Source organism: Syzygium oleosum, unplaced genomic scaffold, assembly GCF_021117445.2.
Source record: "Syzygium oleosum isolate NSW1041296 unplaced genomic scaffold, Sole_v2.1 Sole_v2.10, whole genome shotgun sequence".
NCBI classification, from domain to species: Eukaryota; Viridiplantae; Streptophyta; class Magnoliopsida; order Myrtales; family Myrtaceae; genus Syzygium; species Syzygium oleosum.
In genome coordinates this window covers 5,837,243-5,865,064 of record NW_026607494.1, presented here as the reverse complement: position 1 = coordinate 5,865,064, position 27,822 = coordinate 5,837,243, and the positions used below count along the sequence as shown (strand labels likewise).

The 27,822-nt window shown below is 41.8% G+C and overlaps 2 protein-coding genes across 2 annotated transcripts; both read right to left on the bottom strand.

The window, feature by feature from the left end:
• Positions 1 to 66: 66 nt before the first annotated feature.
• LOC115663143 (wall-associated receptor kinase-like 1) lies at positions 67 to 3,117 on the bottom strand. The gene is made up of 3 exons (XM_056315502.1): positions 2,238 to 3,117; positions 1,956 to 2,069; positions 67 to 1,327 (listed from the first exon to the last, which is right to left on the bottom strand). Exons 1-3 carry the CDS (start codon positions 3,115 to 3,117, stop codon positions 264 to 266), a joined length of 2,058 nt encoding a protein of 685 aa, XP_056171477.1. The 3' UTR covers positions 67 to 263.
• Positions 3,118 to 7,928: 4,811 nt separating this feature from the next.
• Positions 7,929 to 27,586, bottom strand: LOC130139158 (wall-associated receptor kinase-like 10). The gene is made up of 4 exons (XM_056315584.1): positions 27,553 to 27,586; positions 11,129 to 11,230; positions 8,628 to 9,121; positions 7,929 to 8,420 (listed from the first exon to the last, which is right to left on the bottom strand). The coding sequence occupies exons 1-4, from the start codon at positions 27,584 to 27,586 to the stop codon at positions 7,929 to 7,931; spliced, it is 1,122 nt and encodes a 373-aa protein (XP_056171559.1).
• Between the last annotated feature and the right edge of the window lie 236 nt (positions 27,587 to 27,822).

Here is a 27,822-nt window from a genome sequence, read left to right as displayed (position 1 = left end):
CATCCTTCTTCCTATTCAACAAAATAAAAAGTAGTGAGGCGATTAGACATTGTGAAAACGTCTGCTTAACTGTTACCATGTCGGATGCTGATTCTGTCCTTTGACATTGACACAACAAAATCCTGATGTTCTTCTTAAAGAGTGCGACATACGAAATTAAAATATAGATAGAACTAACTTACAATGATTCACTAAATATGAGCGGTTGCAAGTTCGACAGTGTGGACACCTCAGATTTCGAATGTGTACTAGTCTCACACCTCTTATATATGTCCATGCTTGATGGCAGGATTTTCCAGCATTCTAATTCGTTCGAGTTCAATTGCCACTTCTTTCATTGTAGGTCGCATCTTCCCATGTAACTTCAGGCACCTTCTCGCAAGGTTCGCAAAGGTGACGATCCCTTCTTTCTTACCTTGTTTCAAAACTTGAGTGTCCACGATGTCGAACAGGCGGTTCTCGTCCATCGAGAGGAGAAAGTATCTCGCAAGGTTTCTCTCCTTGTCGTCTCCAAGAAATGCGATTGGCTCTTGCCCTGTCAAGAGTTCAACGAGGACCACACCGAAGCTGTACACATCGCTCTTGTCTGTGAACTGACCCAATTGAAAATACTCGGGATCCAAGTACCCAAATGTCCCTTGGACTCTTGTAGTCACGTGAGTTTGATCGAACAAAACCGGCTTGGAAGTGCCAAAGTCAGCCACTTTTGCGTGGTACTTGTCATCCAAGAGAATATTAGTAGACTTGATGTCCCGATGATAGATCGGGATTGATGCCGAAGAATGTAGATAGGACAAGGCTCCTGCCACTTCAGTAGCAATTCGAAGGCGCATGTCCCACGATACTAGGTTGTCATGTAAATACTGGAAAAGAGTCCCATTTGATATGAATTCGTACACCAAAAGTGGCGACTCTGTTTCCAAGCAACACCCCAGTAGCTTAACGACGTTCCTATGGTTGATGTGCGAGAGAATGGCAATCTCGTTGATGAACTGTTCAACATTTCCCATATTGATTGCCTCCGACTTCTTAATGGCAACGATTCCTCCATCTGAGAGCATCCCCTTGTAGACGATTCCTTGTGCGCCATGGCCAAGTATTCTGTTCTCGTTAAAATTGTCGGTGGCCTTCTCCAAATCCTTTGAATTGAAAAATTTGCTCTTGTCAACATTGTTCTCGGACGAACACAGTTGTTGCTGCAACAAGAGACCCCCATTCTGTTTGAAGTACCTTTCTTTGAGCTTGATTTGTTTCCTTTTCTTCATGAAATTGTGCGACAGCCATAACAAATGAATCAAGGGTAGTGCCACTAAGCCTGCTCCAATACCTGGTTTATCACACTGGTATGAGCATAACCGAAAGCAAGCATCAAGCATTTGCCTCTGATTTGAAGAGCAGAAAATGCTAATCTGATACTGAAGAGATTTACCTTAGACCTCTCTTGAATATCCATCCATTTCATCAAACAGAACGCTAATGTGATTGGTGCAAAATTAGTCTCCTAATGAAAAACTATGCATATAACAGAACAGCCATCTAGTCAGACGAGCAGCAGCCAGAAAATATAACAGAGTTATTGGTTGATCGAAATTATGCTGTTCATGCCCCAGGGGCATCAAGGGTAAAAAGGAAAAAACCTGGCACTAGGTTTGACATATTGTATGTGTCGATGAGTCGATCAAGTTGAAAAGAATGAACTAATTAGACTACAATTGTACTAAAAAATATGTACCCAAATCAAACAGCAAAATTGGATTCCGAAGAGCTCTATAGGAACGCCTAACAGCCGATCCACTGTAAATACATTATGCTATATGCTTTTTCTAATTTGTGGATTTTATCACTTATAGGCTAAATCTTGCGTTTATAGGGTGAGATATTCCGGAATATCTGGGTGCACAAAAGATCAACAGTCCTTGTTCATAACCCATGACACGATGTAGAAATTTGCTTACCCAATAGGATAAACTTGATTGCATGGCTTTCTTCTACACAATCATAGTGACCTGGTCGATTCACACACTTTCTGCCAGGGCACTGATTGTTCAGATCTTGGCATTCATCAATATCTGAACAAAAGATGACAATCAAAATTAGTAGAGCTTTGTCTCTTGATTGGGTGTTTAGGATTGCATGAAAAGCCACTTCAGCCACCAAAGAGCTACTTCTTCTTATCAGTACAGTGTTTCGACGTTATGCTTTCAATGATTGGTGTAATAAAATGTTACTGGTTTTACCTTCGCATCCATGTTTAATATAGGGGTTACCGGTGAAGCCCATGTTGCAAGAACACTGCAAAAATGGCATCTCCATCCGATATGCTAAATTGAAGCTGACCGTACTGCACTTATAGAAATTGCTGGAGATGAAGCTTTGTTCGTAAATCTCTAACCCAGGTCCTGAGGATTTAGCTATCCCCCATTCTAGCACTGCTGCAAAACGCCCGCTCACCCTCAACTCATTGAAGTCCATTGTCGAAGGTATGAACTGCGACCTATCTCCAAAGAAGGCATAACTGCATCCATTGTCTCCTGCTTTTTTTTTGTCGACCAGGAAAGTGATGGTGAAATCTTGAAAATTTGAGGTAATTGTGGTTTGGCAGCATCCATCGCTGCCCGAACAAGTCTTCCTAACAACGTTGTCATCTGCTTCGCAACTGGACTCGCATCCGGTGATAGCAGACTTCGTGTCCTCTATCAGAGCAAACGTGTTGCAACCAACAGCGGCGAAGACGTTCCTCGACTGGGAGAAGACGAACTGGCTTCCTTTCAAGCTCACAGGCGTGACGCTTCCATTGCCCCTGCAGCTCATACTCGGCGAGTAGATTATAGGAAGAATGACGTTGATCATGCCGTTTGTTCCGCCATAGTAATCCGGTAGCGAAATGTTGAGCACCCTCAAGTTGGGCTTTTTCAGTATTGGGACGGTGCCATTGCTGCTTTCCTGGCAGACGATCTCGTACCACTCGTCGAGGAAACACCCGGTCCCAATCCCGAAGGGGAAGGGAATGGCGACCCCACCACATGTTTGGGTGCAATTACCCATCACCAGAGGAGCAGCTAGTGATGCTTGTTTATGAAGCAAAAGAGATCCTAGAAGCAGAAGAATCTGAAACATACTTGCTTCTACCTCTTTTGTCAGGAGATCGTGGACCTGATCGAGAAGTGAACAGGAGGCGCGGTTACTTATACTCCTTTATCTTCTGTTGTCGTCAACCCTAGCATATCCTAGGATGCTTCCCATAGCAAAATTGTCAAAGCTTCAGATCCGTCCTGGAGTAATAAGCTCTCCACTGAAGTGGTTGTTTCGATCAAGTTTGCTCTGATGGCGATCGCGAAATATTGTGTTTCTGTCTCAGCTGAGGATATAAGAAAGAGATTAGTCCAAAAAAGAATCTATTAGGAAAGAAACCCTAATAATCACTTTCCTATTTGAATTAGAATTTATCTTGAAGGATTATTAACATGACATGTATAAAGAGACGAGTTTTTGGTCTTTGCAGAAGTCTCTGTTTGTTGGTCAATAAAAGTGCAAATCTTTATTTTTATTTTTTGGAAATAAAGAGGTAGATCCCGAAAAGTATATGATTACTTTCCTAATAAAAATATGATCCCTATGCATTAATGACATGCTAAAGAAACACTCATGAATGGCCGTAGATGACGTGATGATATTTCATTTTGATCGGGTAAAGATTCCAGCTGTTTAATTGTTTGATCGGAGTAATTTTTGGAATTGTGGCTCACATTTGAAATTAAGTCAAAGTTGAGTTGTGAAATCCGATTTAAGAGTTGTTGAGCTAAGAAATTATGGCGGAATGAGTAACTTTTCTACTACTAATATGTCGGTAAAGTAATTACCGTCACTCTACACCATCAATGTGATGTTTATTATTATGAATTTAATCTTGACGCATCGTACTCCGGGCGATCACGGCCGCGAAAAATCATCCTAAATATTACTATTGAACATAGAAAATTTCGGATGTAACAATACCATTCCACAGTGGAACCAGACCAAACCGAGAACCAGTCAAACAAAAACTCTAGTTCTTTTTTAATCTTTGCAGCTCATTTCTCTACCTCTCTCTCTTTTTCTATGTCCTCTCCAGCCTTAATCGCTCACGACTCTCTCTCTCGCTCGCTCGCTCGCTCACAACTCTCCCATGCGTTGCTCTCTGTGTCATTCGCCACTCCAGTGCAGTCAACACTCGATAGCTCAACACCAGGCTTGGATCCATTTGCAGGTTTTGTCTCGGACAAAAATCATCGAGAGGTAAAATCTCTTCAACTTCCTGCAGCTGTTGCCTCTTTATCAAATCTCTTGAACTTTTATGTCTTGGGAAAATGAACAGCGACATCGGAGGTTGTTGTTTTACGCACTTTAGTCCCAATCCTCTCTCAAGACACGGGAAATTAACCTGAAGTAGTTAAATTCATAAAACATGCTGATGATCGAGCATCAGAAATGGGGTTGATTAACTGAAATAGTTTGTCTTAACTTCATGGAATTAACACATACTAAGAAGAACAAAAAAAAATGTGTAATGTGTTGAAATTCTGAAACTAGCATCTAATTTCTATAGTCTCTTAGCCGACATGCAAGGGGAAGAACACGGCGTCATGCTCTGCAAATCGTTGATTTGTGCCATGATAGCTTTAGAGAACGAAAAGAAATCCTCCGTCCTCGAGAATGAAGTGAAGCAAGCTTCGGAATTACTAGAAAGAGCATGAAAGGCGGGATCGCACATACATATATATATTCGGAATGACATGGCATTCTGTGATTATTCCTTTCCCAACTGGGAACCAATGGATGACTTGCTAATAGGGGCCCCTGTGGTCTTCAAGATGAACTGAGAACTTTTATTAGAACAAGCCATTGACTTTCCTCAGCCCACATGCTTCAGCCATTGTTCCTTAGCTACTAGCTATAGCGCTGAAGATGACTTTCCTCAGCCCACAAGCTTCCTGGTGGGGAGCCACCCCCTGAGCATGGCTGAGTCCATGGTCTCATGCCCCACCTATTGTCCACCATATCACAAGTTCTCGTCATGTCACGTTCGAGCCTCTAACAAACTTGTGCCCGTGGGCATTGCTACCTTGTGAGGAGAGAATTATGAATTGTTTACACCCCGGTTGGGCTATGTTGACAAGCTTTTCTCTGGGGTCTCGAGTGGTCCGAAACACTTCCACCACAAACACTGTTCGCTTCGCTGCGGTACTCCTATGATAATGTCCATAGACAGTAAGCATCGGTCGCCTGGCTAATCAATTCTTTTGTTCTCATGATCATTGTTCCGAACTTCTGAGTTAACACAAACACTTCCATCACTTGATACACTAAGAGGTCATGAATTGGAAATGGAGAAACATCTTGACGATGGCCTCGTCTCAAAAATCCACATAGAAAAAAAATATCTCAGCAAAGGATTAGTACGTTTAACGAAAATTAGGAATGGAGCAGCGTGCCATTTGCGTAATGTCCAGGCATTTTATCGGATGAAGCAATCCTTTCTCAATTCATGAGGTTTCGATCAACGATTCGTATTTCAACTCTAGATTTCGATAAAGGATTCTGCCTGTTGGCTGGGCCACGCTTTACCAATTCCTTTTCTTTGTCGTTTCTAGCCCAGGCTTGTGGATGTGGGCTTAAGGAAGAAGGTTCGTGGTTTCCGAGAAGTAAACTGCGAGTTGTGATTATTAAAATAAAGGACTCGTAGAGAAAAAAACAAGCCCTGAAACTATAGTAAAAAAGGAAGCCAATATTTGTCATGATCCCTCCTTCTGATTTTATTTTTAGGGGGTTTTTTAAAAAAAAAAAAATTTTTAAATTTTGGGGGGAAGAAAGGAAAAATAGAACAAAGTTCTAATAATAATCACATTCAAATAATCCGGTACATGCCAAGCTTTTTGTAGTATTAACCCTTTTTTTTGTTGAATAAAACAACTTCATAGTTTAACTCCACCATTTGGTGCTGAATTTATAATTCAATATCTAGAACACCAAACTAATTAAAGATCCTTAAAAATTTGCATCGATAAACAACATGACTTGCGTTCCTCTCAAGTGTAAATTGATCAAACATTGGCGGGACCACTTTTTCCGGCCGAAGCCAGGACCTACACCTATGGAGAAAGGGGATATGGGGTGAGTCCCACCATATTGTTATTTAAGTGGAAGAAGGAGAAGAACTTGCATGTACTGTACGAATAATTATATTCCAGCTCTGTTACTTCCTAGTATCTCCGAGGATGCTTCCTTGAGGATAGCAATATCAAAGCTTGATAGGTGTAGCGCACCAATTTAAGCAGCCAAGCGTGACTTTTTCGATTGTTGACATAATTTTGTCATGATCTTTCTCATAAAAAAGACTTGGAGCGTCACCAAGATGAATGACTTTTCTGGATCCCTTTATCATGGACTCCGTTAAGCACATAAGAATTGAGATATTTATTCATTTCTATACCAACTTAAATTATTCCTTGCATGCATTAATTCTTTTTTTTTTTCCTAGACCAAAATCATGTGAATTCTTGCTCATTTACATTAGATTAAATATTTGTTCCGCGTAATTGATACAAAATTTCAAATTTCATTGCCAATCTTTTTGTTTAGTATTGATTAGCTCGGTCGCTTACACTTTCTGATTTAAAATGAATATGGTCTTTCCTTGCTGTTCTCTTCTCTGTTTCCTGCTTTGATTGCTCCATTTTCTTCTAATGAGTTGTATGAGAGTTTTTAGTTTCTCTTTAATGCGGCTCCGAATTGTGTTGTGCGATTTCTGCAATTCCCAGATCTGTGATTCCAAATTTCTCTCTCTTTTTTGTTTTTGTTATCGATGCTTTGTTATTTTTTTAAAATTTACGGGTCTATTTTCGGATGTGGCACCTCTAAATTACATGAAAAAAATTCTTAGCTCACCATTTTCCATCCATCAATGTGGACAGAATGGACGGAGAAATTTGATTACATCAATTTGGCAAGTTTTAGAATTTGATTGCACTTTTTGAAAGTTTCTTGACTTAATTGCACTCCTGTGATAGTTTTAGGACCTTCTGGTACACTTATCTCTATGTTTTATAACATTTGGAAGTCTTCTCTCTCCCTTGTGCCGGCCAAGATGTAACATGGTCAGTTTTACTGTTCATTTTAGAAGATTTCCACACGGTTTGGACCACACCAATAACATATTTAGTATTCAGTCATTGTTTGGCAGAATAGAAGATTAAACGCACGTTGGTTTCTGATAAATAATCTTTCTACTGTTATTTATCTGTTACTAGTTCGAAACTTCAGTCATCACCACAAAGCAATCACACATACAATATAGATGGGGTGGTACTAGGAAGTGTATCGCATGATATAAATGGTCGTATGCTCAAATTTATTTTCTTGGTTGTGCTGAAGTCAGTTTAACCATGATGAATAAATGCAACATATGACCATAACTGACTTGAACCCATGATACATCTCATGAAATTCTGCAAGTAACAAGCTAATTGATTCGTGAAGGCTGGTTCAACAAAGATGCTTCTCCGCAGGATTACCTGTGTGACTGATGTAATTTCTGCAATAATCATATTGACAGCAGGTAATTCATGGCATTCACGATCAAGTAAAATCACTGCATCATGCTCGAGCAAGATGATTGCAATTTGCAAAGTATTTCCAAATTGGCACATCCACTGAATGATAACGCCTAGCGAATTACAAAGACCTAATAAATTTGGGATAGTATAGTTTAACATTTGACCGATCCGAACTCCGAGAATAACTTCATAACCAATAACTAACCAACCAAAGTCCTATTAATGAAGGAACGAGTTTTCCTCCATTCTTTCTTTTCTCTTTCTTTTGGTCTGAAGACCGATTTCCATGACAAACAGAGCAATATGACTCATAAGGGTAAGAGGCAAAACAGATCTTCACCACGTCTCACTAGGTAAAAGTGGCTGAACATCCGAAAATGTAATGACATCCATGTCAACGTTTGACTTCTTAGATGGAAAAGCAGCATCATAAGATTTAGTTGCTTCACGGTTCTCCTGATTTTGTAGTATACCCCAAGGATTTCGGAGCTTCCTTATCCCCTCCAACTCCATTGCCACTTCTTTCATTGTTGGTCGGTTCCTCCCATTCAAGTTTAAGCACCTTTTCGCAAGGTTAGCAACTGATGCAATCTCTTCCTTGTTACCTTCTTTCAAAACTTGAGCATCGACAATGTCAAACAAGCGATTCTCCTCCATCGAGATTATGAAATAGGTCGAGAGGCTTCTTCCTTCTTGTTCCCTCAGTGAAGAAATTGGCTTTTGCCGCGTTAAGAGTTCAACAAGTACCACTCCAAAGCTGTACACATCACTTTTGTCTGTGAATTGACTTGATTGGAAATACTCGGGATCTAGATAGCCGAAAGTGCCCTGCACCAATGTGGTTACATGAGTTTGATCAAGGGAAACCGACTTGGAAGTACCGAAATCTGCCACTTTTGCTCGATATTTCTCATCCAAAAGGATATTGGTGGACTTGATGTCTCAATAATAAATGGGAATAGAGGCTGTTGAATGCAAGTAGAATAATGCTCCTGTGATTTCAGTTGCGATTCGTAGCCGTGTGTCCCACGTTACATGAAACTCTTGATTTGGGTCATGCAGATATTGATATAGAGTCCCATTTGATATGAACTCATACACTAAAAGCGGGACTTCCGTCTCCAAGCAACACCCCAATAACTTAACCACATTCCTATGGTTGATTTGTGAGAGAATGAGGACTTCATTTATGAACTGTTCGACTTTTCCCTCGTCGATCACTTTTGATTTCTTAATCGCAACTATTTTTCCATCTGTTAACATTCCCTTGTAAACAGTACCCTGTCCACCTTGCCCAAGTATCCTATCATCATTGAAATTGTCAGTGGCCTTCTCTAAATCCTTGGAATTGAACAATTTGCTTTTCTCAACGTTGCCTTCCGGTGAAGATAGCTCGCTTTTCAACAAAAGGCCACCATTGCGTTTGAAGTACTTCTCTTTGAGCTTGATTTCTTTTCTCTTCTTGATGTATTTGTACAACCTCCACAAGAAAATACACAAAACTAGTGCCCCAACGCCTGCCCCAACCCCTGAATTGCAAAAATTTAAGGGGTAAAAGTGTTGAAGATGTGCCCTGCTTGTCAAGAATCTAAGAAGGCACTTATCATCAAGAATTAAAGTGACTCTGATTGATAGGATAGGAGTAAGAACAGCATTGGTGCAAGCATGTACGGAGGCAAGGCTTTGGTGCCAAAAGTTCGATTGGATCATATGGAAAATTCCAGATCAAGTGTCACATTGGCATTTATAATTAAATTTTTAATCTTAGTTGGATTTTTATAAAAAAATTAGTCTACGTGGCATTTTGTATATATTTCGATTTTTTAAATACTTTTTCTGAATTTTTTTCTTTTTTTTTTTTCTTCTTTTCTTTTTCTTTTCTTTCTTCTCCCTTTGGTCACCTTCGAGTGGCAGGAGACACTTTGGCCCGCGCCCCCTGGCCCGCCCCCCGGCCACCCGGCCGCCCCCCTCGCCTCGGACGGCCGCCGCCAGGCGGGCGTGAGCCGAGGCCGAGCCTCGCCGAGGCCCTGGGCGACGACCGGCACGCCGTGGCGAGAGCCATCGGGTGGGCCTCGCCCTCGCCACCATGCGGCGAGGCGCCTCGCCGGGCTTGCCCGTCGTCACCCGGGGGCGAGGCCTCGCCTCGTGGCGGGTGGCCGGCGATCTCCTCGCCCGGGGCGACGGCGACGGGCGGGCCCGCGAGGTCGGCCTCGCCTCAGTATGGGCGAGGCGAGCCCCGGCGAGGCTCCTCGCCAGATCCGGAGAGCCGATCGTCGCCCGAGGCCACGGCGGCCCGACGGGCGTCGCCTTCCCGGGCGACATCTCGGGCGGGGCCGCCGTGGCCCGGGCGACGGCCGGCTCGATGGATCCGGCGAGGAGAGCCTCGGGGCTCGCCCTCGCCCATGCGAGGCGAGGCCGACCTCGGGCTTGCCCGCCGCTGCCCAGTTAGCAGGGTCGATCGGCCTCGCCGGACGAGGCCGCCGCCCGCCACAAAAGGCGAGGCCCGGCCAAACCTCGCCTGGGCGACGGCGGGCAAGCTCAACGAGGTCGGCCTTGCTTTCGCATGGGCGAGGGCTCCCCTCGCCAAATCCGGCAAGGCCGGGCTGTCGCCTGTGCCACGGCTGCCTGCAGCCTCGTTGGGCGTCGCTTCCCCCGGCGACGTCCGGCGGGAACGACGTGGCCTGGGCGACGGCCGGCCTCGCCGGGCTTGCCCGCTGTCGCCCAGCGAGGGTCGGCCGGGCCTCACCGTGTGGCGGGCGGCGGTGGCCTCGTCCGGGCGAGGCCAAAGGGGCCGGGTGGAGCCGGGCCTCCGGCCACCGACGGTGACCAAAGGGAGAAGAAAGAAAAGAAAAAAGAAAAGAAGGAAAAAAGAAAGAAAAGAAATAAAAAGAAAAAAATTTATTTAAAATAAAAAATGCTGACTGTGCGTGCTCACTGTATCTCCAGCGAGCCACGTCGGCTTCAAATACTAATAAAAAATTGCCACGTCAGATTTCCGACCAATCAGATCGGAGTTGACACTTAAAAGATCGTTTTTCAAATTTTTTGGCACTAAAGTGATCCAAATGGAACTTTTGGCACCAAAGTGGCTTCCGTACACAAGTTTTGGCACGAATGCTGTTCTTACCCCCTCTCCAATCATATGGAATCATCTTAACAACCATGAAAAGTTAATTTGTCTCTAGTAATTTTTCAAACCATTGATGAAAGTGAAAAAGTTCCTTTGTAATAATTCCATTTCAAATATGACGAGAATAAGTAGGAATTTTTTATATCTTTTGATAAATAGGAAGCGACGACACTAGAACAGTTCAAGTGTTTTCGTATCTATCAAATATTAGGGTGCAGAGAAAGTTCCACGGTCATTTCGATAGATACTGTCGATTGAAAGTTACGTATAATCATCAATAAGCTAATGGGCAATCATGTTAAAACAAACGGTAAGGTAAAACAATACTCGAGAACAAGAAGCGGTCTGAAATTCATACTCGAGAACAAGAAGCGGTCTGAAATTCATAGTTACAAGATCAACTTACCAACAAGAATAACTGTCTTTCTACCAGCGACGCAGTCAAAGCTGCCCTGTTTGTTCACACAAATCCCGGAGCACACATTTGGATCTTCACATTCATCAATATCTGATAATAGATGATAAAATAAACATATTAGCAGCGAAACCCATCTCTTTGAGTAAAATTAGCGAGACTATTAGGTCCCATTTCCTCTGAAGTTGTTAAATCCAAAGCTAAAATATCATGCTTGTAATGAAAGGACTGTCCTGTTCTTTGTTTCCAGTAAGTTATTATCACTATAATTCAATCGATTTTGTTTGAAAGTTCATTCACTTTGTATAATCTTGGGCAGATAAACAAGAAAAAGAAGGCAGATAAGCATGCACTACAAAAAAACCGTGCTTTTCCGATGAAAATTTGCGACGAAAAAATTTTCGTCGGAAATTTGCGATGACTTTTCCAACGAAAAATAAATTCGTCGGAAATTTGCGACGAAAAATTTTTCGTCGCAAATTTCCGACGAAAACTTTTTCGTCGCAAATTTCCGACGAATTTTTCCTACGAAAGATTTTTCGTCGCTAATTTCCGACGATTTTTGCGACGAAATATTTTTCGTCGCAAATTTCCGACAATTTTTGCGACGAAAAATTTTTCGTCTCAAATTTCCTACGAATTTTGGCAACAAAAAATTTTTCGTCGGAAATTTCCGACGAATTTTACGACAGAAATTTATTCGTGGCAAATTTCCGACGAACTTTGCGACGAAAAATTATTCATGATAAAATTTACGACGCGGAAAATAATTTTTTTGATATCCGTCCCCACCCCCAATTTCTCTCTGTCGACTGATTCCTCTTATCCCCTCGCTGTTCTCTCTCCGTCTCTCTCTTTCATTTCTCTCGATTTACCTATCTGTGCACGCGCAAATCAATCTCGGTAAAGCTTTTCCATCGGTAAGTGTTGTGGCTAATTTCGTGACTAATTGGCGACGAAAACGGTTCGTTGCAAAATTATTCATCGCTGGATTTGTATTTGTTGGTGTTATTGAAATTTTTTTTTTCTCTTCCTTACTGGTTTGGCCGGTCGCCGGAGACATCGCCGGCCATGGGGCGAGGTCCAGTGGCCTGGCCATGGCCGCCGGTCGGCCTCGCCGACGCCCAGGTGGGCTAGCCTCGCATAGGCCTTGCCATGGCCGGTGAGCTCGAGATTTGGGCGAGCTCGCTGGCGGCGAGGCTGGCCCTCGCTGGCACTGGCGAGGGCCGAGCTCGCCATGGCCGGCGAGCTCGAGCTCGCCCAGATGTGGGCGAGATCTGGGCGAGCTAGAGCTCGCCGGTGGCGAGGCTGGCCCTCGCCGGCACTGGCGAGCTCGAGCTCGCCCAGATGTGGGCGAGATCTGGGCGAGCTAGAGCTCGCCGGTGGCGAGGCTGGCCCTCGCCGGCACTGGCGAGGGCTGAGTTCGCCATGGCCGGCAAGCTCGAGCTGGCCAGCGGCGAGGCTAGCCCTCACCGGCACTGGCGAGGGCCGAGCTCGCCATGGCCGGCGAGCTCGAGGTTGCCCAGATCTGGGCGAGATCTAGGCGAGCTCGAGCTCGCCGACGGCGAGGCTAGCCCTCGCCGACGGCGAGGCTAGCCCTCGCCCGGCGGCTTAGCGGCTCTGCCGCAGACAAAGAGGGCCGAGGCTCGCCATGGCCGGGCGAGCTCAAGCTCGCCCAGAACTCGCCCAGAACTTGCCCAGGCGAGCTCGTCGATCGCCGGACCGGCGACCGGCCAAGAAGAAAGGAAAAAAAAAAGGAAAAGAAAAAGAAAGAGAAAAAAATAAAAGATAATTAAAAAATGAATGTTAAGTAATTTGTTTTTATTTTAGGTACGTGTCCATTTGAAGGTCTCGCAATCCAAGTGAACGTTGCAATTCTCATCAAATAGACCACTTTCTACTACAAAAGTTTCAGTCAAATACTTGATAAGTCTTCTTGACATGGTAATTTTTTCATTTTTTTCAAATTGAAAGTAATTGTTTAGTAAAAAACAAAATTGTAATTGTTAGAAATTTATGGTTTTAATTAACAATATTAAACAATAGATTTGATATTTTTAATATTGTACAAGAATTTTTTTATTTTTATAGAGACACAATGCAAAGAGACAGGAGTTGGATGTATAATAAAAATTTACCTGGACGTTGAGGATTGACCGATGAGTTTCGAATTGGGTTGGAACTATTTTTGGACTTTGCTAGTAATAAATATGAGTTCATGGATGGAAATAAATTAAGGTGTCCATGTGGAAAGTGCAGTAATGGAAAATTTCAAGACATTGACAAAGTTAGAGAATATCTTTGTAGATTTGAGTTTACTCCGAACTATTATAATTGGACTTGCCATGGTGAACCATTTATATCTGATGACGGATATCGAAGAAGCGACCAATTTTTAGTTAGGTAAGAATGTAGCTATTATGATCAATTGAACCCATATCAGGGAATGGTGTTTGATGAAGCCGGTCATAATTTTGTTTCAGAATCGAATCATGCAAGTACTAGTTTTACTCCTACACTTGGACAAGTGGGAACTAGTCATGCATCACAATTGAAAGAGATAGGAGTTACAGGTTTTGATGAGAATGTGTGTGATGGAACTTTTCAATCTAATCAGTTCTGGGAAGTGTTGAAAACAGCAGATGAACCTTTATGGGCAAAGTTGTGACAACCACTGAAGGTATCGATGATGAAAAACTGTTAAATATCAAGGCGAGTATAATGTGTCTCGTGGATTGCTTCAACTCTTTTGTTGAAGTAATGCGGGAAACAATGCCTCGTGATAACATCATGCCAAGTGACTTTTACGATATGAAAAAGCTAGTTGATAACTTAGGTCTTCCAGTTGTAAGGATTGATGTATGTAGTAGGGGTTGTATGTTATATTAGAGAGACAATGAAAATGCAGAATCATGCAAATTCTGTAGCCAACCTAGGTACAAGATTAACAGGAGGCAGGGTCGTAATCAGAAGCATAGACCATACAAGCAAATGTTTTATTTGCTCTTAATCCCCAGGTTGCAAAGGCTTTATGCGTCTCAAGCTACTGCTGAACACATGACTTGGCATGCAAATCATGAAACAGAAGAAGATCTAATATGTCATCCTTCAAATGCAGAGGCATGGAAACATTTTGATAGAACATACCCAGAGTTTGCGATAGAGCCTCGAAACATCAGGTTAGGTCTGTGTGCTGATGGATTTGCCCCATTTGGGAAATCAGGAAAAAGTTATACATGTTGACCAGTTATCTTAACTCCGTACAATCTTCCACCCGGTATGTGCATAAAGACACCTTATATGTTTTTGACATTGATCGTGACTGGCCCGCAAAATCCGAAAAAGTTGATAGATGTTTATATGCAACTATTGATTGAAGAGTTACAACGGCTATGGGACGAAGGTGTCCCTACGTATGACGTTTCTACCGATCAAACATTTGTAATGAAGGCTGCTCTTCTTTGGACGATAAATGACTTTCCAGCTTATGGAATGTTATCTGGATGGAGTACAGCTGGGATCTTAGGATGTCCGATATGTATGGAGAGATCGAAGGCATTCAGATTAAAACATGGTAAGATGCCCAGTTATTTTGATTGTCACATGCAATTTTTGCCGCTAAATCATACATTTAGAAGGAATAAAAAAGAGTTCATCAAGAATAGGATCGAAAGAACACATCCACCATTGAGGTTGACCGGTCATCAAATTTGGGAGCAAGTGCAAGAGTTTTCAACTGTTGTTGAAAACCCTAACGGCACAACTATTGGGTACGGAAGTACACATAAGTGGACTAAACGCAGTATATTTTGGGATTTACCATATTGGAAGGCCCATCTTATTCATCATAATCTTGACGTTATGCACATAGAGAAGAACGTTTTCGACAATGTCATAAATACTGTGATGGATGTTACTGGAAAAACAAAAGACAACTTGAACGCAAGAAAAGATATGAGGGATATTTGCGATCGGCCAACACTAGATGCGGATGCAAGCAGCAGAGGACCAAAACCAAAAGCTATTTATATATTGGACAAGGAGCAGAGACGGGTCGTTTGTCAATGGTTGAAATCAGTGCGATTTCCTGATGGATATGCTTCCAATCTCAGGAGATGCGTTGATTTGAATGAATGCAAGTTGACAGGTCTGAAGAGTCATAATTGTCACATATTTATGGAAAGACTAATTCCAATAGCCTTCAAGGAACTTCTATCAAACTTTGTTTGGGGCGCCATTACAGTGTTAAGTAATTTTCTGCATGATATTTGCTCAACAGCGTTGAAGGCATTACACATGGAGAAACTAGAGAGAGATATTCCAATTATTCTTTGCAACTTAGAAATGATATTTCCTCCATCGTTCTTTGATTCAATGGAGCATCTCTTAGTTCACTTGCCTTACGAGGCCAAAGTTGCAGGTCCTGTCCAATTTCGATGGATGTATCCATTTGAGAGGTAAATTTATTTTAAATAAATTTGAAATTACTTCATTATATATTATGTTCCGATAAACTTTATTCTATTGCAACTAGGTTCTTATATCATTTGAAGAAAAAAGTGAAGAATAAGGCATGTGTTGAAGCTTCCATTTGTAATGCATATATTGTGGAAGAAGTGACAACATTTGCATCATACTATTTTGAGCCGCACGTGCAGTGCAAGAGGCGGAGAGCAGGGAAGAAATGATGAGGGCCCCATTGATCCCAATTGCAAATCATTCTTTATTTTCAATTATTTGGGTCGACCAATACGCGCATGTAAGTTTCGTCACTTAATTGTGAAGAAAAGAAGGCAGCCCATACATATATTTTACTGAACTGTCCAGAAGTTGAGCCATATTTCAAGTAAGTGTACATTTGTAAGTATATGTATTGTGTGTTAAACATTTGCTAATATATAAATGGTATTTGTTAATAGGATTTTCCAAAATTCAATGTTTGGACTACCACCGAATGAGTTTGATCGTTTGTGCAAGGAACAATTTGCAACATGGTTCGAAACATATGTAAGTTGTATATAGACGAAATCCAAGTTATTCGAATTTTTTATACATCATATATTAAAATATATATTATTGTGTGTCCTTAGGTTCACAATAATCAAGATTATGTTTGAGAGCAAGGATTGCTATATCATCTATCGTGGGGTCCAAAGTCAAGAGTACGAACTTGGCCAGCATATTTCATAAACGGGTACAATTTTCACACTCGAAAAATATGGAATGGGAAAAGCCATAATGAATAGTGGTGTGTGTGTTCAGTCATCCAATGGTGGCAGTTCGAAAGATAATTTTTATGGCTTTTTGGATGAAATCGTAGAGATAGAGTACTATGGACCATTAATGCGGGTTGTGTTATTTAAGTGCATGTGGTTCGACCCCGTCAAAGGAATGAATGTGCATACGAAATTTAATTTGGTTGAAATAAATCACAAGAAAAGATATATGAAATATGAACCATTTGTCTTGGTACAATAAGCAATTCAAGTATATTATGCATCATATCCTAGTTTGAAACGTGACAAAGCCGATTGGTGGGCTGTATGTAAAACCAAAGCACGAAAAAAAATCGAGGAACACTGGAAGGACACAGCATATCAACAAGAGGAAGTTCGTCACATGATTGAAACTGATGAATATAACATTCCAACTTTACGAGATCCATGTGGAGCGATGATCGATGTGAATCCAAATGAAATTCGCGAATCAAATTTTGAAGTGGGTATAGAATTTGATTTTGAGACAGAGGATGAAAATGATGCTCATGAAGAAGATGAAGATCAAGACGGAGATGAAGACGAAGACGAAGGTGAAGATGAAGATGAAGATGAAGATGAAGATGAAGATGAAGATGAAGATTATGATTTTTGAGACTTTTTATTAATTATGTGTAATTATTATTATTATTGGGACATGTGTTCTTTATTGTTGTCATAATTTTTATTATTGTTGTTGTCGTAATTATTATTGTTGTTGTTGTCGTTGTTCTTATTATTAGAATCCGTGGCTAATTAGGTAGCGCATGATAACCATTCTGGTTCTGTCCAGAACTAATTTTCTGTTCCCAGAAACAGTTTTGGAACAGAAACCCGTTTGGTAACGCAATATCATTTTTATATTTCTGGGACAACTTTTTTTTCCAGAACCGATTCTGAACCAGAAATCAGAACAAAAAAAAAGTAGGTTTTCTATTTCTAGACCAAAAATGAGAATAATTTCTCAGAGAACTCTTTCTTCAAAACATATGTTCATCTAGAAGTCACAATCTTTGAGGTGGGAAAAAAAAGAAAAAAATCAAAAATTTCAAAACTTCACAGAATGGTTTAGAATTTGTGGCTACCCATTTTGAGCGAAATTTTAATTTTTTAGGAGCCGAAAAAATAAAAAAATAAAAAATAAAAAAAAAATTCACAAAATGGCTTAGAATACCTATGGCCACCCACTTTGAGCGAAATTTAATTTTTTTTAGATGCCAAAAACAATAAAAAATAATCAAAAAATCAAAAATTTAAAAACTTCACAAAATGTCTTAGATTACCTGTGGCCACCCAATTTGAGCGAAATTTAATTTTTTTTAGGTGCCGAAAAAAATTAGAAAAAGCAAAAAATTAAAAATTTCAAAACTTCACAGAATGGCTTAGAATACCTGTGGCCATCCACTTTGAGCAAAATTTAAATTTTTTTAGGTGCCAAAAAAAATAAAAAATTAAAAAATTAAAAAATTTCAAAACTTCATGTAATTGCTTAGAATACCCGTGCCACCCACTTTGAATGAAATTTAATTTTTTTAGGTGCGAAAAAAATAAAAATAAGGAAAAAAGCAAAAATTTCAAAACTTCACAGAATGGCTTAAAATACCTGTGGCTACCCACTTTGAGTGAAATTTAATTTTCTTTAGGTGCTGAAAAAAAAATAAAAAAATAAAAAAAAACAAAATACCATTTGGGCACCTAAAAAAAATTAAATTTCACTCAAAGTGGGTGGCTAGAGGCATTCCAAGTCATTCTGTGCAGTTTTGAAAATTTTGATTTTTTGTTTTTATTTTTTTTCGCACCTAAAAAAATTTAAATTTCGCTCAAATTGGGTGGCTACAGATATTCTAAGTCTTTCTGTGAAGTTTTTAAATTTTTGATTTTTTATTTTTTTTTTCACCTCCAAAAATTAAAATTTCACTCAAAATGGGTGGCCACAGGTATTCTAAGCCATTCTGTAAAGTTTTGAAATTTTTGAGTTTTTGAATTTTTTTGGGCACCTTAAAAAATTTAAATTTCACTCAAAGCGGGTGGCCACATGTATTCTAAACTATTCTGTGAAGTTTTGAAATTTTTTATTTTTTTTTAAATTCAACAAATTTCCTATTTTCCCGAAATCTGAATTTTTTTTTATTTTTTGGAAATTGTGATGAATTTTTCTAGAATTTTTCAATTTTTTTGGATTTTTTGAATTTTTTTGAGATTTTTAGGAATTTTTTGAATTTTCTAATTGTTGGAAATTTCAAATTCGTGGCAAATTTCGTTGGAAATTTCCAACGAATTTTGCCATGAATTTGAAATTTCCGGGCAATTATTGGACTATGTATTATTTTCCAACGAAATTTTAATATGCCGTATGTGGTGTCATTTTTAAATTCGTTGGAAATTTCCAACGAATTTTGCCACGAATTTGAAATTTCCGGGCAATTATTGGACTATGTATTATTTTCGTTGGAAAATTCGTGGCAAATTTCCCACGAATTTTCCAACGAAAATAAAAAATGACATATGGGGAGTTATTTTTAAATTCGTGGCAAAATTCGTTGGAAATTTCCAACGAATTTTGCCACGAATTTGAAATTTCGGGGCAATTATTGCACTAGGTACTATTTTCGTTGGAAAATTCGTGGGAAATTTCCCACGAATTTTCCAACAAAAAATTAATATGTCGTATGTGGGTTTCCTTTTTAAATTCGTGGCAAAATTCGTTGGAAATTTCCAACGAATTTTGCCACGAATTTGAATTTTCGGGGCAATTATTGCACTAGGTACTATTTTCGTTGGAAAATTCGTGGGAAATTTCCCACGAATTTTCCAATGAAAATTTAATATGCCGGATATGGTTTCCTTTTTAAATTCGTGGCACAATTCGTTGGAAATTTCCAACAAATTTTGCCACGAATTTGAAATTTTCGGGCAATTATTGCACTATGTATTATTTTCGTTGGAAAATTCGTGGGAAATTTCCCACGAATTTTCCAACGAAAATTTAATATGCCGGATATGGTTTCCTTTTTAAATTCGTGGCAAAATTCGTTGGAAATTTCCAACGAATTTTGCCACGAATTTGAAATTTCCAAGCAATTATTGCACGAATTTTCTAACGAAAATATAAAATGCCGTATGGGGGAGTCATTTTTAAATTCGTGGCAATTATTAGAGTACGTACTATTTTCGTTGGAAAATTCGTGGGAAATTTCCCACGAATTTTCCAACAAATTTCAAATTTCCCGGTAGAGCAGCTTTTCTCAATTTCATGTCTACCGATACACACGATTAATATTCGTCAACCGTCTACCTTGCGTCTACCAATTAATTTTGGCCAACCAAATCTCTTACTCTTCGTCCTCGTCCACCTCGCCGTCGCCGCCCTAGCCGTCCACCTCGCCGTCGCCGCCCTCACCGTCGTCGTAAGTACTCGAGCTCCATTCCTTGAATAGATATACTGAACTGTCCGAGATTCCGGGGGGTTGCGGCCGGAGGGGTCGCGGCCGCGATTCCGGGGAGGGCAGGGGGGTCGCGGCGGCGATTCTGGGGAGGGGGGTCGAGGCGGCGATTTTGGGGAGGGGGGCGTCGCGGCCGCGATTCCGGCCGGGAAGGGGGGGGGTCGCGGCCGCGATTCCGCCGGAGGGGTGGGTCGCGGCCGCGATTCCGGCGGGGGGGAGGGGGGGTCGCGGCCCTGATTCCGGCGGGGTCGGGGGGTCGCGACCGCGATTCCGGTCGGGGGTGTTGCGGAATATATTAGTGGTGCGTTTCTGGATCGGTTGGATAGGCAGAAGTCCAAACGGAAGGCGAAACGGTGATGCGACTAGAATAGGCGGACCCGGTTGACGACATCGGATCGGGCTCAAATTCGGTCGTTTTAAGCGAAACGGCGTTCTGAACAAAACTCACTGCCTTAGGCTATGGCTGACAATGGATTTTAGCGATTCAGGATCGTTTACATGGGTTTTTTTATTTTTTAATAATTTTTTATGGGTTTTAATTTTAAGGGCAGTTTTGTAATTTTGATGTTTTATGTTTTCTAATCCTAGTAGGGTTTGGTTTATGTCACGCCCCGTACCCTACGAAGCATGAACATCCGCGTATAGGTCAAAATGTGGTGTGACGCTCCCAGGTTACGTCACCGACCCAAAAACCCAAATCAGAGAAAACACGCCACATGCGGAAACGACGTATATATAATAGATATATATACACCCAGACAATTTAAAAGCAACCATGAATAGCAAGAGATAACAAATTACGAACTATTAAAACAATATATACATTCATTATAAGACTTATATACAATATCCATTTTTAAACAGGAGATACAACAAAAAGGCAACTAAAACAAAAAGGGATCGGTGGCCTAGGGGATCGGACTAACAACGGGAGGGCTACGGTCAAAAGTATCGGCCTCGCTCCTAAAAGCGAGTGCGCCTAGGGTATCCGGTCGGGGTCGAGATCCAAACGTCTCGGAAAAACTCTCGGAGCTGCTCTGGCTCCTCCTCCGAACTCATAGCCTCGACTGGCTCGTCTCGGGCTAGGGGTCCCGCTCTCGACCTCAAAATTCATGGCCGGGGATCTGAAATGTCGGTTTTACCACAACCGTGAGAAATCTCAGCAAGTATAAACCACTAATCCTAAACTAGGCTAAAGTGCCCCTCCAGACAGGTAATTTAAACATGCCAATTAATGAACCGGTAAAAAACTATAATTATCCTGGGCTCACAGCCCAATACAATATCTCGAAGACCTGCAGATTAGGCGTTCAACAACAGTGATACTTACGTGCAATGATTCCGACCCGAAGGCCCACAAATATTACGACCCGAAGTTCATGACCCGGAGGCCAACAGTTGAATATAACGACCCGTAGGCCAGACCCAAAGGTCCACAGTTGAATAAAGCGACCCGTAGGCCCGACCTGAAGGCCACAATTAAATAAAGCGACCCGTAGGCCCGACCCGAAGGCCAACAGTTTGATAAATCGACCCGTAGGCCCGACCCGAAGGTCACAATTGGATATAACGACCCGTAGGCTCGACCCGAAGGCCAACAGTTTGATAAATCGACCCGTAGGCCCGACCCGAAGGCCACAATTGAATATAACGACCCGTAGGCCCGACCCGAAGGCCAACAGTTTGATAAATCGACCCATAGGCCCGACCCGAAGGCCACAATTGAATATAACGACCCGTAGGCCCGACCCTAAGGCCACAATTGAATATAACGACCCGTAGGCCAGACCCGAAGGCCAACAGTTAACCAAACGACCCGTAGGCCCGACTCGAAGGCCGACAATTGAATATAACTCAAGCATGTACATCGTTTCACTCAATTTCAACCAATCACAACTTGATATGCAAACCATATGCTCAGGAATTTGTGTCGATACCCAAGGTGACATGCCGAACACAATTATTCCCCAAGTCAATGTATCTAACATACTCTTGGCACAATCAAATTAATTCCCAATGTAATCCAACCATTTTAACATTTATTCCGCGCATTTGTTACAATTCAATTTCATGCACCTCGGGCCTGCCTTGAGCAAATCAATTCCGATAGTCGATCTCACCATCGTGGGGTCATCCAATAGGGTTTATTTAAGTCCCAACCAACCCCCAAGAATGCCTAAATTCTTGCCATTAATCAATGAATCAACTAAGTACTCAACTTGGACAAATTGCACAAATTCGGTACTGAATGAACAGTACCAGGGCAGGACACATTTTGTCCACTAAACCACAATTAAACACCCTCATTAGGCTCTAGTCTCAAATCCTAATTACCCAACAACCAAGTACACTTAATTAAGCTTCAAATAGGCCTAATTAATCCCCAAAATGTCCAATTCCAAGTCATTAGCACTTGAACTTAATTAGTGCCATACTTAGACAAATATGCACATTTTCGGTACTCAATGAACAGTACCAGAACAGAGCATCATTTGGCCATTAAACCACACTTAACCAACCTCATTAAGCCTTAATGACCTATCCTAATCATCCCACACTCAAATAAACACAATTAGGCCCTAAATAAGCTTAATTAACCCCTAATTGCCCCCTAAGAAACACAATTAGACTAATTAAGGGTTTAGGGGTTTGTACTCGCCTATTGATGATTCGGGACGACGAGAACGGGCGGTCGATCACCGACACGTGGTAAGGATCGACGGCGGCGTTCCGGGTGCAAGTCGGCGGTCACGGCGACGACGGGAACGACGATTTGCTGCTGGTCTTCTTCTGTTTGGGGCTGGGGAACCGGGCTGAGGGTGGCGGTTCAGGTGAGAGAATGATGGCTGGGGGTGGTGGTGCTCGGGGTACGGCACGGCGGCGTCCGGCGAGGCCTCCCGGCGTCCGGCGGTGATGAAGACCGGCGGTGGCCCTCACTGTTCCGCCTGGACAGCTGCTGTGGGTGGCGATTTAGGGGAGAAAGAAAGGTCGAGGGGGGCTGAGATGATGACAGGTGGTGGCGTGTGGTGGTAGGCGGCCAGCAGCTCCGGCGGTGACACTGTTCCGGCATGAACAGTGCCAGGAAGAGCAGAACGTGCACGGCAGAAAATGAAACGGGGAAAAGGGAGAAAATTTCGAGGAAATGGCCGAATGATCATCGGGAAAGAGAGAGGTGCAGTCGAATGTGGTCAAGCTTGGTGTGAGTGGAATCCATGTGTCTCAATCTAGGCCAATTGGACAATTTTGCCCTTGATCCAATGGCTATCTTTCCTTCTCATCCAATAATTTAGGGGTAAAATGGTCCTTTGTCACTAGCCCAAGGCTGACCAGACCTGGATTAAGTCAAACTCACCTTGGTTAAACTCCAAAAATTAACCAAATTCGGAATTGTCCAAAAATGGCCTAGGGGCATTTTCGTAATTTTTCGATCCCGAACCAAAATTCCAATTTTTGTCCATACCGGTCCTATATATGCATGGCCAGCATAATACGGTGTCGGATCCTTAAAAAAAATCATTCTTTAAGCCATCAAAAATCAGTCCGGAAATTTTGAGGGGTAAAACCGTAAATTCTTATTTTTCTCCCACCAAACGGCGTCGGATTAATTCCGATCCCTCACGGAACTTTCTCACCATAAAATACCGATTCTAAAAACCCAACTTGCGTCCCGATCGGCCCATCACGACCCCATGAACAATAGATCACAGCCACTGTTATTTTCTAATTTCCAATAATTAATGCCCAAATTAAATCCCAAGGCCCGCCATAAAATTTCCACTACCAAATCATACAATTCCGCACCTAACTTTATACAGATTTCGCCCAAAATCGCCCGTCGATACCCGAAGTCCAAAATTGTGTTTAGAGCGCGACTTACTAAAATCAAACGAGCATTATCATATACTTCATTGGTCCCGATAACGGGTTAAAATTCAGGATGTTACAGTTTAGGGATATATAAGCTTGTTTTAGGGTTCTTTTTAAAGACAAAACATTATCATCAATATTGAATTTCGAGATTTCTTTCTCTAAGCAAGGTTTTGCTTGAATTTTTCGCTGAACGCTGCGTCAAGTGGTATCAAAGCCTATGGCGACTGGCAGTGGTCTTCGTGACGATGCTCAGGAGACTGGAGCCCCAACCCTTGGGGACGACGCGCTGCAACGTTTGGAGCAGCGTTTAATGGAACGCTTGGATCAACGATTCGATCAAAGTCTTTGTCATTTCGAAGAACGATTTGACGAGTTAACAAAACGATTCAAAGGTCTCGGCGTTGATGTGAACCGGAATCGGCGAAACGGCAGAAGACCGGGTGCAGATCTTGCTCGCAGTGATCCTGTTGATAGGCCTATTCCTGTCCGCAGGTTGAATAACCCTATGTTTTCAGAGAGTTCGGCAGAAGAAGAAAACGATTATTTTGATGAGGAACATGTTGATTATGGCGGCAGACATCGTCATGGAGGATTTCAAAGAGGATATGATAGGAGAGATGGAAGACGACGTTACGATGATCGTGAAGGTAACGACTTTAAATTGAAAGTCGATATTCCTTATTTTAATGGAAGTCTGGGCATAGAAGAATTTCTGGATTGGCTTGCTGATATAGATAGATTTTTCGACTATATGGAGACCCCTGGTGAGAAAAGGGTGTGATTAGTAGCCTGTAGATTAAAGAGGGTGCGTCTGCATGGTGGGAGAGATTGCAAAATAAGAGGGAGCGAGAAAGGAAAGATAGAGTTCGAACTTGGACTAGGATGAGGAGACTGTTAAAGCAGGAATTCCTTCCACCCGACTATGAACAGAATATGTTCCAGCAGTACCAACATTGCCAGCAGGGCAATCGAACTGTGCATGAGTATACGGCCGAATTTATGAGATTGGCGGAGCGGAATAATTTATTAGAGACGAAGGGACAGCAGGTGGCCAGATATCTTGATAATTTGAAACCCTTCATTTGAGATAAAATTGGAGTGCAGTTTCTGCAAAATTTAACTGAAGCCAAGAATATGGCGATGAAGGCAGAATTGATGCAGCAAGACAGGGGAAGAAGAAGCTACGAAAATTATCAAGGAAGCATTTCGAGCAGTTCGGTAGAGAAGAGCAGTTTCAATAATCGCTTTAACGCAAAGCGAAATTAGGAAGATCAGGCGGTAGAAAAGCGCCCTATGAACGAACCGAGGGATAAAGGAACGCAAGTACAAAAAACTGCGAACCCTAACCCTTATGCTAAACCAGCCGCGATAAAGTGTTACAGGTGTAATCAGCTTGGGCACCGATCTATGAATGCCCTTAAAGAAAGACCGTAAACGTAGCATCGAGAGAAGAGGAGGAGGATGGATATTGCTGTGCGCCGGATGGTGAGGACGATGATTTTGAAGATGAAGAAGAGGAGCAAGTAAACTATGTGGTGCGCAGGATGATGTTGGCCCCAAAACAGGAAAATGATTCGCAGCGCCATCAGTTATTCCGAACCAGGTGCACCATTCTGGAAAAGACCTTTGCTGTGGCTATTGATAGTGGAAGCATGGAGAATATCATTGGGAAGGAGGCAGTGAAGAAGTTGGAAATACCCATGGAGAAACATCCTAATCCCTATACGTTAGGGTGGATTAAATATGGAGCGGAAAGCATTCAGGTGACTGAGCAATGTAAAATTCCATTCTCCATTGGAAAATATCATGATGAACTGTATTGTGATGTGGTAGACATGGATGTATGTCACGTGTTGTTTGGGAGGTCGTGGCAATTTGATGTAGATGTGCAGCATTCGGGAAGGAGCAATCACCTCGTGAAGGATGGAGTGAAGTACACGTTGCTGCCATTGAAGAATAAAGGAAAATAAGCAGTTGAAAATAATTTCCTTACCCTTACAAGGAAATTTGAAATTGAGGCTAACGAAATCCTACATATTCACGTGCTGGTCGTGAAACAAGCAATTGAGACTGATGCTGAATTACAAGTGGAGGAGCAGCATGAAGCAGTCAGGCCTTTATTGAAGGAATTTAGCGAACTGATGCCTGAAGAGATTCCAGATAGGTTGCCGCCTATACGCGATATTCAGCACCATATAGACTTAATTCCTGGTGCTAGTCTGCCTAATTTATCGCACTTCAGGATGAGTCCTAAAGAAAGCGAGATTCTAAAAGAGAAGGTGGATGAGTTATTGTGAAAGGGGTGAAAGGGGCACATTCAGAATAGCATGAGCCCATATGCTGTTCCGGCCTTGTTGACTCCTAAGAAAAATGGGAGTTGGCGGATGTGTGTAGATAGCAGGGCCATTAATGAAATAACCGTGGGTTACAAGTTTTCAATTCCGAGATTGGATGACATGCTGGATAGGTTGCACGATGCTAAGTGGTTTTCGAAGCTGGATTTGAAGAATGGATACCATCAGATTCGTATTCGGCCCGGAGATGAGTGGAAGACAGCTTTCAAAACAAATGAGGGGTTGTACGAATGGTTGGTGATGCCTTTCGGACTTTCCAATGCTTCAAGCACTTTCATGAGGCTTATGAATCAGGTTCTGAAATCTTTTATTGGCAAATTTGTTGTCGTTTATTTTGATGATATCCTGATTTATAGTAAGATTGAGAAGGATCATCTGATGCACTTAAGGGAGGTGTTGACAGCTTTGTAGATTAATAAGCTGCATATTAATCTTAAGAAGTGCAGTTTTTAACTAATAAGCTGTTATTCTTGGGGTTTATTATTACTGCTGAAGGAATAGAGGTAGATGAGGGGAATGTAAGAGCAATCAAAGAGTGGCCGACTCCTAAAACAGTTTCTGACGTTAGGAGTTTTCATGGGTTAGCTACTTTTTATTGGCGATTTATTAAGAATTTTAGTACTATCGCAGCCCCAATTACTGAATGTATGAAGAAAGGCAAATTTCTATGGGGAGAGGAAGCTGAAAATAGTTTTGCTATTTTGAAGGAGAAGTTATGTACTGCACCTGTTCTTGCTTTACCTGATTTTGATAAACTGTTTGAAGTGGACTGTGATGCCAGTGGAGTGGGTATAGGAGATGTTTTATCTCAAGAGCGCAGACCAATTTGTTATTTTAGTGAGAAGCTCAGTGATGCACGGCAGAAATGGAGCACTTATGATAAAGAATTCTATTCTGTCGTAAGGGCTTTGAAGACCTAGGAGCATTATCTGATTGGGAAAGAATTCGTCCTTTATTCTGTTTATGTAGCTTTGAAGTATCTAAATAGTCAGAAGAGGATTAGCAAATATATGTATGCGTGATGGTGTCAATTTTTGCAAAAATTTCCTTTCAGATTACAGCACAAATCAGGTGTGCATAATGTCGTAGCAGATGCATTGAGTAGGAGAGCTGGCTTGTTGATTACATTAAGCCAAGACATCTTGGGGTTCAAGCAGCTAAAGACTATTATGCAGATGATGATGACTTTGGGCAAATTTGGAAGTCATGTACTGCTAATCAACCTGTGCAAGAATTTTATGTGCAGGATGGCTATTTGATGCGTAGCAACCAGCTTTGCCTTCCTCAAACATCATTACGAGAGAAGGTAATTCGTAATTTACATGATGGTGGATTAGCTGCACACTTGGGTCGTGATAAAACTATTGCTGTAGTCCGGGAGCGATTTTACTGGTCCCAGTTGCATAGAGATGTCAGCAGGTACGTACAAAAGTGTTATGTTTGCCAGACTGCTAAGGGGAAATCTAGGAATATAGGTCTGTATATGCCATTACCTGTTTCTGACAATATATGGGAAGATCTGTCCATGGATTTTGTGCTTAGTTTACCACGGACGCAAAGAGGCGTGGATTCTATTTTCGTTGTGGTTGACAGATTTTCCAAGATGACGCACTTCATTCCTTGTAGGAAGACTTCTGATGCAGTAAGTGTGGCCATATTATTCTTTAAGGAAGTGGTTCGTTTGCATGGTGTGCCCAAGTCTATTACCTCAGATAGGGATAGTAAATTTCTAGGGCATTTTTGGCGGACTTTATGGAAACTGT

Coding starts and splice junctions, on each gene's coding strand:
- LOC130139158 (XM_056315584.1), bottom strand. CDS start 27,586: ATGGACAGATCTTCCCATATATTGTCAGAAACAG. Junction 11,231..27,552: donor CCATATATTGTCAGAAACAG/GTAATGGCATAT, acceptor ATCTATTATCAG/ATATTGATGAATGTGAAGAT. Junction 8,421..8,627: donor ACCCAAATCAAGAGTTTCAT/GTAACGTGGGAC, acceptor ACATTGGTGCAG/GGCACTTTCGGCTATCTAGA.
- LOC115663143 (XM_056315502.1), bottom strand. CDS start 3,117: ATGTTTCAGATTCTTCTGCTTCTAGGATCTCTTTTGCTTCATAAACAA. Junction 2,070..2,237: donor TATTAAACATGGATGCGAAG/GTAAAACCAGTA, acceptor TCTTTTGTTCAG/ATATTGATGAATGCCAAGAT. Junction 1,328..1,955: donor AATCAAGTTTATCCTATTGG/GTAAGCAAATTT, acceptor GTGATAAACCAG/GTATTGGAGCAGGCTTAGTG.